This window comes from Cricetulus griseus, chromosome 2 (genome assembly GCF_003668045.3).
Source record: "Cricetulus griseus strain 17A/GY chromosome 2, alternate assembly CriGri-PICRH-1.0, whole genome shotgun sequence".
Lineage (NCBI taxonomy): Eukaryota > Metazoa > Chordata > Mammalia > Rodentia > Cricetidae > Cricetulus > Cricetulus griseus.
This window is the reverse complement of record NC_048595.1, coordinates 50,747,738-50,764,596: the sequence shown is the minus strand read 5'-3', so window position 1 is coordinate 50,764,596 and position 16,859 is coordinate 50,747,738. Positions and strand designations below refer to the sequence as shown.

At 46.8% G+C, this 16,859-nt stretch overlaps 1 protein-coding gene and 1 pseudogene across 2 annotated transcripts in view; both read right to left on the bottom strand.

Annotated features, from left to right (window-relative positions):
• Positions 1 to 35: 35 nt before the first annotated feature.
• LOC118238163 lies at positions 36 to 1,494 on the bottom strand (annotated as a pseudogene).
• A 5,095-nt stretch (positions 1,495 to 6,589) lies between these two features.
• The window catches only part of Kank4 (KN motif and ankyrin repeat domains 4), a 29,264-nt gene continuing 18,994 nt past the window's right edge, over positions 6,590 to 16,859 (bottom strand). For both annotated transcript variants that reach the window (XM_035438953.1, XM_035438954.1), the window contains 2 exons: positions 12,478 to 12,678; positions 6,590 to 6,694 (listed from right to left, as the gene is read on the bottom strand). In XM_035438953.1, the coding sequence (XP_035294844.1) occupies positions 6,590 to 6,694; positions 12,478 to 12,678 (306 nt within the window). The remainder of the gene's footprint in view (positions 6,695 to 12,477; positions 12,679 to 16,859) is intronic.

The window sequence follows — 16,859 nt, the reverse complement described above, 5'->3', positions numbered from 1 at the left end:
GGAGGGACAAGTTGGTCATTCCATCCAACTCCCAGCTAGGAGTCCTTCCATTCCTTTTTGATGGTGACATTCCACTCTTGTGCCAGGTGGTCAGTCTTGTCATCACCTGTGAAGCAGGACTTGATATTGTAGTTGTCCCAAGCAAACATGTCTTTGGGGGGCTCCTCCATGGGTGTCAGGAACTCATGGTTCTTAGCCCAGAGCCCAGCACCTGGACCACATAGTCAATCTTGTCAATCTTTCTGCCTATCCTGTATATGTGCTGAATGTACGCCCTGCCTGACACACTGTCTGTTCACTATCCTGCACTCCACCTTCTGTGTCAGCACAAAGGACTTTCTTGAAGCTCTTCAGATCACCTGTCCCATCCAGTACCAGAAGGCCTGGAGAAGACAGTTGGGTCACAATGATGTTGGGGACACTGGGGTCTGCAAAAATAGCCACTTGGGCCAGTAGGGCCTCCTTGTACTTGTTCAGGAGTTTAGCATCCTTGTCCAGTTCCTACATCTCCTGGATGCTCTTCGGGGTTGGGGGCTGGTAGTTGACAGCGTTCCCATCTTCCTCGTTCTCTGCTGTCTGGGCCAGCTGCTCATGGTGTGTGTGTGTCGGCGGGGGTGGGGTGTCTTGTTCTGTGTTGTTTACCTCCAGCCTGGGACACCAGAGACTTGACCATCATGCTTGTTCTCCCTCTCCTGTGTCAAAATTCCGGACTCTCAGCTAGCAAGAAATATAAGTCATAATCCAGGGTGAGGGGCACCGTTTTCCTTCCCATGTCTTAATTTTCTCAGTTTTTCTGTCTATCCTGCTTCACTTTCCCCATTTGAGACTTTGATCTTAGGGGTTAATGGTGGATAAGTTTCATTTTCTCTTTTTTTTTTAAATTTATTATTTAAATTAAGGTTTGTTTTCTCTTTTCATTGTGTATGTGTGCATATGTATGTCAGTGCCCTGAGACAACAGAAGAGGGCGTCAGATCCCCTGGTGTTGGCAATACCAGCAGACACATGTGTGGGGATGTGAACTTGAGTCTTCAGCAAGAACAGCAAGCACTCTTAATCCTGGAGTCATCCCTCCAGCCTTGAAGCTCCTGAATCTCCATGGTGAGCAAGAATGTGGACCCTACCTGTCCAAGAGTCAGAGTCCGTTTAAGTGGAACCTGAGAGCTCAGAGGCTGCTGTGCTCACTTGCTGATGAGATCTTCCCATTTCTAACCAAGAATTGTAATGTTTCAGTGAAGCTCTTATGCAATTATAGCTACAGAGGAAGCTAGGGCAATAAAATCAAAAGCACGAATATAGCTTTTTTCATGATCTCGTTTTGCTGGAATTTAATACTTGCACACAGCATGATACAGTCCTGACTGTTCTTCTCAATGCTTCCTGCCTCCCAGAGACCCAGTCCTTGCAGGGATTTGTGTCCTGAAAACAATGGGCAGTTCCGGCAGTGGGAAGCAATGCTACATACAGCATACCAGCAGTAATACTCTCTTCTCATCCTCTCCAAATTAAAACACACAATTCAGTTGTGTCTGAGAACATATGGGCTCTCCTCCAATCTGTTGTTGGAAATGTTTTTAGTCTTAGATAATTGCTGAGAAATTACCATGAAGACAACCTCGTGCAACACTCACAAGTTCCCAAGGCAAGAGGTTGAAGATCACGCAGGATAAGGGGGTTGAGCTGGATTGAACCCTACTCTCTCCTTCACCCACATATGTCATTGTCAATCAGAGCCCCTCATACCTCTCCGCCCCAACCTTAGAGCTGGAGGCCTCAGTGTTCAGTGCAGAGCCCAGGCATATCAGCAGCAGGCATTCTCAATCTCTTGCTTTTCTTTCCTCTACACAATGGTTTCTCCAGCTCAGCACAGCCTTGCCTCGGCTGCTCACCTGCATGCCCTCAATGGCTTTCCTTTCCCAGGGCTCCATCCTCTCTAGGGCATCAGTCCTCGAGTCCCTTTAAAAGGTTTCCTCTCTTTTGTCTTCTTCCTCTTCTACTTAGAACAATCCAGGCTTCTAGAAACCCTTCCATCCCATCAGCTTCCACACCTTGTCTGCCTAGCTCTCCCCACAGATCCAGTACATGCCGACTTTGTTGCTAAATTCTAACTCAATGACCAACCTAAAACATTTTTTAGTATGTCTAAATATCATTCAGTCTAAGTAGTTTGCGTGTCAGTATTTATTTGATTTGGGTACATTTTTCTAGATGCCAGGAGCTGGCAAGAAATAAAAATTTAAATTTATCATCACCATCATCATTATTACATTTTAGTTTTTTGAGACAGGGTCTCACTGTGTAATCCTGGAACTGAGACCAGGCTGGCCTCAAAGTCACAGAGCTCCTGTATCTGCCTCCCAAGTGTTGGGATTAAATGTGCATCACCATGACCAGCTTATTTTTCTTTCTTTCATGTTCTAGAAAAGCTTAGATAAAAAAAAGTTTATGTGGCCTTGGTGGGGCACACACTCGTAATCCCAGCTGGCAAAAGGGAGGTGGAGGCAGGAGGATTAAGGGTTCAATATTGGTCATTCTCAGCTATGTTAAGTTCAAGACCAGTCCAACCTGGGGCTCCAGGAGACCCTAGATCAAACAACAATAGCAAATAAAACATCTGCAAGATAGATGCTTAAGACTGGAGGCAATCAATGACCTATGCTGGCATAGGGAACCCTGGCTCTGATCCCTAACAGCAGGTACCAAGTTCTGCCAACTGAGCCCATTGTGCTAGAAGCCCTTCCTAACCTCTCATAACCAACTGTGTCTAACTGCTCCTCTCCACTGGAATCCCACGGAGCTGGGCTCTTTGAGTTCTAGTTGCCTGCTAGCTCCCCTTCAGCCCCAGGGTGCCGCTTGCACTGCTAACCCTGCCTGACCTCTATAGTGCACAGAGCACCCATCCACTCCACAGCCAGGCTTTCTGTAGCCCAGAGAGGGGTAGGACTGGGAAAGGCTACCTGTGCCTTCATCTGTGACTTCCTCTCCTGGCAAAGGAATCCAAAAGACACTGGTCTGATACTACTTTCTTCCTTCCTGAGTTGTGATTGCTGCTAACCAAAAGGTGATCAGAGAAGCAGGCAGGATGAAGGGTCAAGTCATTGCTCAAGAGAACTGAGCACTCCTGAAACACCGTTTGCGGTTAGACTCCCCTCCCCCACCACGGAGAAATCAGATTAGGAGTGCAGAGGCGCTGGATTTTCATTTTCTGAAATCTGATTTTTTTTAAAGCGCTTATCTAGGACATGGTATCTTGTCCTTGCCAAATACCCACTTGACTCAGAGTGTTTCCATGTGGTAATCTCTCTCCTGCCACCTCGGCACTCTGATTGCTCGTCTGGGGTAAATCCTAACAAAGCAACAATGCTTAAGAAATCCGGCCAGTTTTCTGCTGCTCTAAGGGACTGTCACTCTTCAAGGTCTTACTAATGCAGCTTTTCAATGACTTAGGGCCTGCCTTCAGCCAAGCCAGTGGGAGGGACAACTTCCTGGAGGAGATGGCAGATGATATGAGGGATTCTCAGGATGATGGGAAGAACATACATACATATATATGGGGGGGAGGGATAATTTTACTGCATATATGTCTGTGTACCATGTATGTGTCTGGTGCCCAAGGAGGCTAGGAAAGGGCTTAGGATCACCTAGGGCAGGGGTTACAGTGTTCATAATCGCTGAGCACATCACTTACACATATCTCATTATCTACATGTAGTTAAGAAGCCTTAGCAAATTCAAGGGAAGCTGGGAAGTGGAGTCTCTATCCTTGGTATTGAGTCAGAGAACCTATAACTAAGGAAACACAGTAGAATGATACTGGGGATAATAGTGACACCAACTCTTCTCTCATCCAGTTTGTGACCACATCCTGGGACACCTCATTCCTGGTGCCTTTTCCTAGCCATGCTTAATTTTATCTCCACTCTTATTGCTTTATACCACATGGCTCACAAGAGGCTCCCAACTGAACCCCTTGCTTCTAGCCTCACCTCTGATTGGCTGCCTGTAGTGTTTAGCAATCTTCAGCGGCTTCCACTACCTATTGCGAGGCCTCTCCATCCCCTGCCGGGACTGAACCCAAGAGCCTCGAACATACAAGTGCTCTATGCTTTAGCTACATTTCCAGCCAAGCAGTGGGGCTTAAAGGTATTTTTAAATTGGATTTATTTATTCATTTGGTGTGTGCAGTATTTGTGTGGAGGATAAGTTTGCTGGCTAGAGGACAACTTGCCAGAGTTGGATCTCAACTTCCACCACATGGGTCCTGGGAATCAAACTCAGGTCATCAGGCTTGGCAGCAAGCACCGTTACCTGCTGAGGCCCCAGCAGTAGGATTTTAAGAGCAGAGCTTAGCACACACATGTGTGTTTTTCTGAAAAGAGTTTGGATTCTTGAAGTAGTGTGTGAGATAGCCCCCCTCAAGTTTAGGCTCAAGTCTAAATCCCTAATATCAAAATACAATAAACAAGACCATATGTCTTCCTCTCTCTCAAGTCTCATCTCCCATGGACTGAAACTGAAGTCATCTGAAATCCTACCACTGTGGGGACATGGGGCTTTCCTCATGCCACATTTTCAACCCTGCTGCTCCCTCTAGAACACCCAGGCTCTCGCCTCAGAGTTCTGCTCAGAGTCTCTTCCATGAGGTTTCTCTGGCTGTGACAATCTCCACAGTACTTCATCCCGGAGCCCAGTACAGGGAAACGTGAAGCTCTAAAGGGCAGGGGTCCTTAGGTCACCTGTGGGCACATTGTCAATGGTAAGTAAGGTATCTCTCCTGGGACCCAGAGCAGCTGCCACAGATGCCTGTTCAAAAACCCGACTTGTTCCTGCTCTCCAACGTCCTTTATCCAGCTGTGATCCCTTCTTTCTCCTCCTCGACTCACTCCTACCATCTGTCACAGGGCCTCCCCAGACTCCAAAACTGTGGGCTAATAAACACTCTCTTTTTCTTCCTAAGTAGCCTTCCTTGGGTATTTTGTCAGAACAAAAAGAAATTAGCTAATATAGGCCTGTATTGCAAATTCCCAAGAATCAAGAGCAAAGGCATTCTGTCAATTGAGAGGCAACATTTTAATTTATATACAATAAGGGCAGACCAGAGCTGTGCTACTCAAAGCTTGGTTGTGGCCTGACTGCACCGGCATCCTCTGGGCCTAGTTAGACATACAGAAACTCCGGCCTCATTTCAGACCTACTTCATAACAAGATCCCGGGGCTGGATACACATTAACCTTTGCAGAGCATGGAGCTAACATTTATTAATGTATGTGTCTACTTTTACATTGTGTTTTGACATTGAAATAAATCCTCTTAAACCCTTTTTTTTTTTAAAGCTCATCTGTTGCTCCAATCTTTCCATCTCTGTGCAGCATCCACACGTGGGACTTTGGACCTCTCTCACCAGTCACACTGTGGGAAGAAGTTTGCTGCAAGGTTTCTGAAGGCGGTCTTTCTGGGTTATCATCTGGATTCAGAAACTTCTACAAGCAGTTTCTTACAAAGAACCCCCAAAGGTAGGATGTATGATCACCCCATCCTGGAGATGACAGAGTTGTCACCTAAGAAGGACTGGTGACTCACTCAAGAGTTATCAAGCAAAGAGGCATTCCAGACCAAGTGAGAATTCTTGCCTTTGAGTTTTCAGTGTTCAGATCCCCAATTTTGACATCCTTCCTTTTATATAGATGATTTTATGTGCAGGACCCAGAGGATATGGAAGCATAGGGAAGATTGGTCCCTGGAAGAGGGTTCAGTCCAGAGAGAACTATGTCCTTCCCTGGCTGTCTGCTGCTGAAACCCAGACTGGACTTCTGTGCAGCCAGAAGCCTGGAAGTTCTCAGAGCCAGTACCTGCTCATAGGGTCCTTGTGCTTCCAGAAATGGCTAAGTGATGCCAATTTCTACAGTGACTCATTCCTAGCAAGAAGCTGGCCAATTCATTTGTTTCTTTTATAAGGTTGGGAACAGCTGAAATAACCCGACTCCACCAACAGGCCCCTAGTGTTAACCATTGGATTGGATTTCCTGCTTACATCCATAGAGGAAATTGAAGCCATTCGAGTACTCAAAAGTGTCATATGTTGACATCACTGGACTTCGTCCTACCTTGCCTAAATTTAGTTTCCTCTCTAGACATGCATATTCAGTGGGATATATTTGTATATATGCTTGATCCAAAACGAAAAGATAGTGCACTTGAAAATCCCATGTAAAAAGTATTGCTTTTCTACTGTGCCAGTGTGCCCATACCCACCTGCTTGTTACACAGGACTGCAAAAACAGTCACAAGGAAGTCAAGGCTGAAGATGTTTTGAATTTCTGGACAACCGCACTGCAGCCTGCCCTCTGCACCTCACACCCTGCTCTGAAGCCTGTGTAGTTTGGGGTGGGGGTGGGGTAGGCTTGGCCTAAGGCAAAAAACTACTAAGCATCCTAATGAGCAGAATTGTATGACGGGAATGTATTGTGCCTATTTGACATAGCTTCTTTTGAATGGTGGCCCGCTGCCTGTGACCCTGGCCCTCTCTAAGGGCAAAGGAGGAGTTCAAAAAAGGAGCCTTTGCTTCCTGGCTGTCACTGCTTCTGCAGCTTCTACAGCCCCAGGGACCTGCCCTGCTCCGAGTGGGCCTGCAGAAGCTCTGCGATTTCCACATGGGCAGGTGAATTCAGAACGATGGACAAAGCTGTTCGGCCAGCCTGTGGGGAAGAAAGAAAAAAATAATCATTCCAACTGCCTTGTAGTCTCAGTGAGACGTGTTGAGAAGAATGTTCCAAACATATTAGACACGAGGGGCCCTTCCACAGAAGCACTCAGTCCTGGGAAGCCTGCACCAGTGGGGATGGAGAAGGGGTTGCCAGACCCTTAACACAAGACATTGGAAAATATCGGAAAGAAAATAACCTTTCTGATATATCCTAGCACACGGATCTAAGTGAATGTTAGCATTCCAGTGTGCTTTCTTCTGTGCAAATCTGTTGCTGGTGTTAAAGCAGAGAAATGGAAGCAGGCATCTGTCTTGAATGCCCTTTTATTGTAACTTACTGCGGTGTGCTAGGAGATGGTTCTCCACTGTTAGTCTTCATAACTCATCTGTCTTATTCTAACAGCCCATAATGTACCAGTGATTTCCCACTTGTTGGAAGCTTGTTTGTTTCTATATGCTCACAAGTCCTAAACTCAATGAAAAATCTTTTTCTCATTATGTGTGTGTGCGTGTGTGTGTGTGTGTGTGTGTGTGTGTGTGTGTGTGTGTGTGGTATCAGCATGTTCGTCTATGCATGTGCACATGTGTGTGTGTGGAGGCCAGAGCTCAGCACCGGGTGTTGTTCCTCAGGCACTGTCTACCTTGTTCATTTTGTCTGTCTCTCCAATGGCCTGGACCTTGCCAAGTAGGCAAGGCTAGCTGGCCAGTGAGCCTCATTACAAGCATGTGCTACAATGCCCAGATGTTTTTACAGCTGTGGCTTCTGGGGATTGAACTCAGGTCCTCACGATTACATTGAAAGCACTTTAGGGACTGAGCTATCTCCCAGCACCCCCATCATTGACTGTTTCCTTAGGAGCAGAAGTAAGCAACACTGTACACATTGACAATTCCTGACTTGAAGTTGCTGCAGCACTTTCTCCACTGCAGGACCCGCTCTGCAGAGAGCTTGAGTCCTGCCATCTAAAGAACCTGGCCCTATGGCGTTCTCCTTAGGCAGGGCTGCTATTGGCTGTACAAAGATGGCCTTGCAAACTACACTTCTCTTGGTTACTGACTTAGAGGTAAAATCCAGCCCAGGGCTACCCTATGTTACTATCTATTTTGCTTTCACTATAACTGTATAGATGCAGAATTAGCTTCCTGAGATGGGGCACATCTTTCAGAGGAGCAGGTGGGACATATTAACATGTCAAGCACTGTGGGTTTCCCCCTTGGCAGCAGGATGGGACCCAGCTGCCACTGAGGCTCCAAAGCCATTTGTAGTCCTGCAGCAGAGCAAGAACTGAGAGGGGGAGGAGCTCCGAGGGAGGAATACACTGTTGTTGTTTTCAGCAGAGTCTCATAGCCCCCACACTGGCTAGGAACTAGTTGAGGTCAAGGATGACCCAGAACTCCTGTTCTTTCTGCTTCCACCTCTGTGCTAAGAGTACAGGCCTGTGTGCCACCACCCAAATCAGTGAGCAGCGCTGGAGCTCAAACACAGCAGCCTGTGACATGCTAAGTCAGCTCTCTACCAACTGAGCTACACTCTCACCTTTTTGCTTTCTTTCCTTCTTAAGATTGTGTGTGTGTGTGTGTGTGTGTGTGTGTGTGTGTGTGTGTGTGTGTGCCCGCCAGCGCGCGTGTGTGCATGTGCTTGTGCATGTGAGTGCTCACAGAGCCAGAGCCTCTGGGGCTTAGGGGAATTGTGAGCCACTTGATGTGGGTACTAGGAGCGCAAGAGAAGTATACACTCTTAGCCTCAAAGCCATCCCTTGCTTTCTTTTGAAACAGTGACTTGCTATGTACCCCAGGCTAGCCTTGAATTTGCTGTGCCACCCTGCCTGCACTTTTCTATTTAGGCTGGAATCTGGGAGATCACTTCATCAGTTCTGGTCTCTGTAAGCTCAACAGCTCAGTCTGGCCTGGACCCTGGAGCTTCCTGGCACAGGTGGGTTGCCTGCTCTTGCTCAGCCCTAAGCATTGTTGTTGAAAGCTGGACTGCCAGGCAGAGGTGTTTGGTTCAAGTTCATAAAGAAGCCAAGCAATCCTAAGGAGTCCTTTCTTCTACTGAGCAAACCTGGAACAAGGCGCAGTTTTTAAAGCAGGGAGTCCCCACACTGTTCCCGGGGAGGGCTGTCCTCACTCTGTCCTCCAAGCTGGCCTTTGCCATCCAGAGCTTTATGTAAACAGTGTGTGTGTGTGTGTGTGTGTGTGTGTGTGTGTGTGTGTGTGTGTGACTGTTACCATGGGAAAGTGCCACAGGGCTGGTCCCAGAGGCTATGCATTTTCTGATAGATTCCATCTGGAGGTGACAGCCTCCATCTGTGAGCTTCTCAGCTGAAGATGCAGAGGATGGAAAGTAGAGAAAAAGAGACCACCTAGGAAGAGAGCATTCCTTAAATGTAAATGCTTCCTGCAGCGGAAGGAAGGATGAATACGCAGAGGCCCATGCATCATAGCTGGGTCTAGTGAGCCCTACTTAACAACACTGCAGGCTGGGTGCAGTGTTGTTAAGTTAAATGCACCTGACTGTAAGCTGAAGAGTGGAAGGTTTGCACAGACAGCGTGTGTGTGTGTGTGTGTGTGTGTGTGTGTGTGTGTGTGTGTGTGTGCTGAGGTGGAGGTGTCTTTCAATATGACAAGAACTCATGAACCCACTACATATCAGGTGAAAATGAGCAAGGCATTTCCCTCAAAAATGTTCCCATTTGATGGATATTCAGAAACATCTTCCAAATACGGAGAAGCTGGAAACTGGTGCTCAGGCCGCACTACTACAGCTCATGATCAAGTGACAAGAGAAAGTGTAGCAACCCCCGCTGCCCCGCCCTTGCCTCCTAAGCCTAGGAAAAGTGCCTGCAGCTCTCTGTATTTTTTATCGAACTTTATTGTTGAGAGGAAACACTTTCAGAACACGATTCTCTCTCCAAAGTGTTGCGGACGGCTGAGCCTCCAGAGAGAGGTGACTGCCGGAATGACTGTATTATGTAAGAACCAGCACCGGGTATCAGCCTTGGTCCTTGGTGAGTCCCAGCAACAGTTCTCTTCTCTCAATACCCCCCCACCCCACCCCCCACCCCCCCCCCCCCATCCCCCCCCACACCACTCCCGCTTGCCCTGAGGAAGTTGCAGTGGGAATCCTCAGTCATGCCTGACTCAAGCGGATGGAATGTGATGGAGCCCTGGGGGACTCCTAGGAGCCCTGCCTAAGACCACATGGCTGGCTTTCCCCTTCATCTCACCTCCACATCTAGCACTGAGCGCTGCCATTCCAGACCCTGACCTGCAAGTGACCGCTCCTCAGTGCTGCCCTGGTTCTCCCTGCACCAGCCCTTGACCAAGCTTTTTTTTTTTTTAAGATTTTATTTATTTATTATGTTCTGCTTCCATGTATGTCTGCACACCAGAAGAGGGTACCAGATCTCATAATGGATGGTTGTGAGCCATCATGTGGTTGCTGGGAATTGAACTCAGGACCTCTGGAAGAGCAGTCAGTGCTCTTAACCTCTGAGCCATCTCTCCAGCCCTCTTGACCAAGCTTTTTGAGACAGGGTTTCTCTGTGTAACAGCCCTGGGTGTCCTGGAACTCCCTCTGTTGACCAGGTTAGCTTTGAACTCAGAGATCCACCTGATCTCTATCTCCCGAGTGTCGGGATTAAAGGCATGAGCCACCATGTCTGGCTTGGTCTAGGTAATTCATAATTCTTTATTGATCCTGTGCCCTGCAGACGTTTATCAACATCCCTAGCCCTAGATGACAAATAAAAATGTCTCTAGACACTGCCAAAGCTCCTCTGGATGTTAGTGTCATCCCTCCCGAGGAACACAAGACTGAATCAAGACTGGTGACCAGCTGGCTTCTCAGTTGGGGGCACTCTCCCTCCTCTGATTCCCCTGCCATTGGATCTTCATCCTCTGGACTCCCTGCAGACATTTGCAAATGCCAAGGCCCCCACCTGTGCCTGGACTGGGACTTTGCTCTAGGTGTCACAGTTCCAGCCAGCAAGTATGGCTTATAAACACTAAGCACTTAGGTAGCTCATCACTATACCCATTTTCCAGATGTATACAGAGGCTGAGGTTTCACCTACCGGAAGGCAGAGTCCCTGAATTCAGATTTAAACTCATGAATGCTGGGTTTAAAGCCAGTTCTAACAATCGTAATGAGCTGTCTCCCCTATGGTTTTCCTTCACCTTCAGAAAGCCAAGTAGTTCTTCATATGATCAACCACCGTGTGGGCCCAGGAAGGGATCCTATTCCATGACTTATTATTCTGGCCAGCAAGGGACCTCCTAGACTCAAGCCTGCTTGGCCTGTCCCATAGGTGTCTCTTCTCAGGCCTCTTCCAGGCAAGTGCAGTGGTCACTTCTAAGTGGCCCTGGGCTTCTATTGTTCAGGATTACTCCAGATTAAGGCAGCCCACAGAGGACTCCCCAAAACTGGTCCTCTGTCTCACTGCATGTTTGGAAAAGGAGGCTCCACTCCCAGATCCCCTGGGAAAGCAGGAGGGGCTGTGCTGTTTGAAGTGCTCAGAAATGGCTCAGTGGAAAGGTGGGGTATATAGGAACTGTGATTGTAGGGCTTCAGCTTCACTCTGTGGCTCCAAAGGGGTCCAGGAAAAGGGTCTATTCCTGCATAGCAGTGGGCTCTCTTTCCCTCCTCAGACTTTTGTTCCCTTGGAACTGTGGGTGTTAAATACAAAGATATCTGTTTATAGCATTAAATTATGATCCTGACATTAATGACACTGGAGTCCATCCTGGGCTTGAATCTGTGTTCTGAGAATTGCAGGCCATAACCTTAGGACAGAGTTGTAACATCCCTGGACCAGTTTCCCTATCTACAAAGCACAGGGTATGGAGTACTTAGCTTGCTGTATTCTTGAGCAGCTTATCAGGGATATTATCAGGGATAATAAGCAGGTGAAGATTAGCTCCCACAAGTGCTCCAGAAATTCGACCCACTATAATGATCACCAATGGGATCACTTACTTGTGGCTTAACCCTTAAGTCTAGGGGCCATTCATTCAGTTGTTGGTAGGTCACTGGCTTGTGGCAAGCACTCTGTTACATGAGGGATTGAGCAACAAGGCTGGGCTCCTTCAGTGGGACAGAAGAGAGATGTTGTGTCCATCATAGGCATGAGCCTAGGGGCTTGATGAAGTCAGAGCCTACCAGCCCAGTAATGTGTCATGTACCTAACCATTTAATGATTCTGTTTCCTCCACCAAAATGATGACAGCAGTGGAACCGACCTCACAGGGTTGTCACAAGAGTCACATGCTTTGATCATGGTACCACTGAACATGTTGGTTACCTTCCCTTCCTCCTAGAGGCCCTCGTCTTACAAAGGAGTTTATGTAAGGGGACTGTCATTGACTGGCAACATCAAGCAGGCTCTCTTAGTAGAGTGGATCACTCCACAAAGTAGATTTATGTCACGGAGGTATTGTCAATTTAATAACTACAGAGTTGTTTCTATAAACTCTGTCTCCCCTGGACACAGAGCTGAGCTACTGCCTCGAAGCTACATACTAGTTTCACTGCAGGAGGCTCAGGGCCAAGCCAGGCCTGGGCACATTTCCCAAGCACAGTGTTCTAATCTTGTGAGTTCCGAAGCACCACGGCTACAAGCATTTACCATCCATGCTCTCATTTAAACCCTACACCATTCTTACGAGGTCAACTTTATTGCTACAGCCATATGGTTTCTTGAATTCTGCTGGCTGGCAAGACACTTTTCAGGACAGGTGTTAAATACCTCCTGGTTAACTGCCTGCAAGTCTTACCTTGTCAGTCAGGCTGCTGTTGCAGTCTGGGTGTGCCAGGAGCAGTCGCACCAAGTCGGCGTTGCCTTGGTGACAGGCCAGCATGAGGGCAGAAGATCCATCATGGTCCTGGAGGTTGACATCTGCCTGGCAGCTCAGCAGTGCTTGGACCATGTCCTCCCGATCGTGGCTAACTCCTAGCATCAGCGCAGTTTGGCCTCCCTGCACAAAGAGTGACAGCGAAGGCTAAAGCTGGATGTGTCCAGCAAAACTTCTCAAGGAAACGACCATTGATGGGATCGTCCCTCTGCCCATGGCACAGGACACATCCTTTTCGGTCTGGCTAGCTTTGCTTTCTCATGACTCCTGTCAAATCCTATGCCTTTCCAAAACCGTGCTTTGCTTCCCAGTATATAGTATTTTTAAAATAAAATTTTAAAAATACTATATATTCTGGAATACGAGTTGTAGGTGGGTAAGAATACGTTAAAAACCAGAAAGTGAATTACAAATACCTGTGTGCTGCCATCAGTAGGAAGCTATTAGAAGACAGCAACATTTTCCCAAATCATGTTTCCTCTGTGTGTGTGTGTGTGTGTGTGTGTGTGTGTGTGTGTGTGTGTAAGATGTATGTGAAAGCTGTGTGTGCAGGTGGATGACAGTCATGCTCTACAATTGTCCATCTTATTCCTTTGCTGGCAGCAATCCTCCTGTCTCTGCTGCCCACAGACCTGGGGTTACCTGTGTGTGCAGAGCCACACCTACTTTTTAAATATGAGTATGGGGATCCAAATGCTTAAGCAGCAAATGTTCTAACCACCGAACCATCTCCAGAGTGCCTGAAAGCTCCTGGATGAGGCACTGTCTGCAACTTTGGAGAGTGAAGCAGAGAGGAGTTCAACACAAATATTTAGCACTATTATTTTATGTGTATGTGTGTTTTGTCTGCACGTATATCTGTGTTGTGGAATAATCTTTTTGTATATTGTAAAGATTCACTGATTGATTTAATAAAAAGCTGAATGGCCAATAGTGAGGCAGGATTTCCAGGCACACAGGATGTTGGGAAGAAGGGCAGATTCTCAGCCAGGCCCAGAGGAAGCAGGAAAGCAGCATGGACACTACAGAATAAAGGTAATAAAGCCACAAGGCAGAAAGTAAATTAACAGGGTTAATTAAATGGGTTAATTTACATTGTAAGAGCTAGTGGGACAAGCCTAATCTATTGGCCAAGCTTTCATAATTAATAATAAGTCTGTGTCATGATTTGGGAGCTGGCTGGTGGAATAGAAAAATCCCACTATATGTCTGTGCTCAAGGAGGTCAGAAGAGAGCATCAGATCCCCTGGAACTGGAGTTATAAATGGCTGTGAATAGCCATGTGGGTGCTGGGAATTGAACCTGGGTCCTCTGGAAAAGCATCCAGTGCTCTTAACTAATGAACCATATAGCCAGTCCCCAGATGAGCTTTTAAAATATGTTTACACAGCAAACAGCTTTTGAAGAGACAGTGTCTCCTAAGACAGATCAGGCTTGCTCACTGCCTATTATAAAAGATTCAGGTTCTGCAAATTCAACGTTTCTCCCGTATAATACAACAGCTATGGCTTGCTAAAAACTGTTCTCATGTGTTAAAGGCCGGATACCTAGCTCCTCCCCCTCCTTCCCTCTACTGTGTGTTCCTGCCATGGCATTCTGTACCACTACTGGCAAAAAGGCAATGGGACCAAGTAGTCAGGGACTGACCCTCTGAAACTATGAGCCCAGATAAACCTTTCCTTTGTATAGTTCCCTGGGAATGACCCAGGCCCTCAACATAGTAGGCAGGGACCTACTGCCACCAGCTACACCCTTTGACTATAAGTGACTTATTTCAGGTATCACTCATTCTGGTTGGTGGGGAGGTAAGGAAAGACAGGAGAAGTTAGAGACTAGGTTACTTTAAGAACCAAAGAAGCATATCAGTCATATTGCTCAGTTGTAAAAGAATCCTACAATAACCCTCTGGGTAAGAAGAGCCTGGGAAGCAGGGATCCTCATAGCCCCTGGGAGTGAGGGACTGGTGACAGCTCCTGCCTGTCCTGCTACCCACACTCTCTCCAGCAGTCTAATGGAGATTCATGACTTTATTAAAATGGCTTTGGGTGGGCAGAGAGATGGCTCAGTGACTAAGAGTATGTGTTGCTCTGACATATGACATGAATTTGGTTCCCAGCACCCATATGGGGCAGCTCACAACTGCCTGTAAATCCAATTCCTGGGGATCTGAAACCTCCACAGGCATCTGCATACATCTGCTACACACACACACACACACACACACACACACACACACACACACACACACACACTTAAAAATAATAAAATATCTGGGTGTGAAAAACAGACAGGTAGACCAATGAAATAGAGTTGAAAACCCTGATATTAACCCACACACCTACGAACACCTGATTTTTGACAAATAATCGAAATTTATACACTGGAACAAAGAACATCTTCAACAAATGGTGCTGGCATAACTGGATGCAGACATGTAGAAGATTACAGATAGACCCAAGCCTATCGCCATGCACAAAACTTAAGTCAAAATGGATCAAAGACCTCAACATAAACCCAGCCACACTGAACCTATTAGAAGACAAAGTGGGAAATACCCTTGAATTATTTGGTACAGGAGACCCCTTCCTGAACATTACACCCCTTCAGTAACACAGACACTGAAGTCAACAATTGATAAATGGGACCTCCTGAAACTGAGAAGCTTCTGTAAGGCAAAGGACATGGTCAGCAAGACAAAATGGCAGCCCACAGACTGGGAAAAGATATTCACCAACCCCACATCTGACAGAGGGCCGATCTCCAAAATATACAAAGAACTCAAGAAGCTAGTCTCGAAAATACCAAACAACCCAATTAAAAAGTGGGGTACAGAACTAAATAGACAATTCTCAATAGAGAATCTAAAATGGCTGAAAGACACATAAGAAAGTGTTCAACATCCTTAGCCATCAAGGAAATGCAAATCAAAACAACTCTGAGATACCATCTTACTCCTGTCAGAATGGCCAAAATCAAAAACACCAATGACACTTTATGCTGGAGAGAATGTGGAGAAAGGGGAACACTTCTCCACTACCGGTGGGAGTGCCAACTTGTACAGCCACTTTGGAAATCAGTATGGTGACTCCTCAAGAAAATGGGAATCAGTCTACCACAAGATCCAGCAATTTCACTCTTAGGCATATACCCAAAAGAAGCACATTCATACTGAAGGGACCAGCTCCCCATTTCGGCAGCCATAACAGCCAAACATGTGCTTGTCTGACCTTGTCTTAGTCACTAAGAGGTCAGACGCCTGCCTCGTTTGTGGCAAGGAACCAATCAGAAGTTAGCTGGTGGTGCTATGCTTTACGGCTCTGGTGTGCTTTTCGGACAAGCGTACAGCAATGACGTGCAGAGCATAGCAACCACCCTGGGAGGGCCTATGGGCCATAACAACCAGTTGACCAATCAACACAGGGCAAGCTCTCCAAGCCTGGAGCCACACCAATCCTGAACCTGTGCGTACCCCTAGACACTCCCCTTATGCTGCCCTACAAGATCTCTATGCAGACACTTCGAACTGTCTTTTCTAGGCATCTGCCATGGGGTTAGCTCCTTAAACAATAATAAAGCCTCATGTAGTTTGCATCAAGCTTTTGAATCCGCCTGGTGATTGGGGTGACCATGGTCCTGGGCTGAGATCCTGGAGGCCTGAACTTTCCAGGGGTCTTACAATACAACAAGGACATCTGTTCAACGATGTTCATAGCAGCACTATTTGTAATAGCCAGAAACTGGAAACAGCCTAGATGCCCCTCAACCGAAGAATGGATAGAGAAAATGTGGTACATTTACACAACAAAGTACTACTCAGAGGAAAAAAACAATGGAATCTTGAAATTTGCAGGAAAATGGATGGAACTAGAAGAAACCGTTCTGAGCTGAGGTAACCCAATCACAAAAAGACAAACATGATATGTACTCACTCATATGTGGATTTTAGACATAGAGTAAAGGATTACCAGCCTACAATCCACACTGCCAGAGAAGCTGGTAAACAAGGAGGACCCTAAGAGAGACATACATGGTCCCCTGAAGAAAGGGAAAGGGTCAAGATCCCCTGAGCAAATTGAGAACATGGGAAGATGGGGGAAGGAGCTATGAGAATGAGAAGGGAAGAAAAGGGATGCAGAGGTCATGAGGGAGCAGAAAGCTTGAGTCAGGGGAAGAATAGAAGAAAGGATATGTGATAGGTAGGGTTTTATTGGGGGGTGGTAGGGGAGGATGGGAGGGAGAAGGGAACTGGGATTGTCATGTAAAACAATCTTGTTTCTAATTCAAATAAAATATGATTTAAAAAA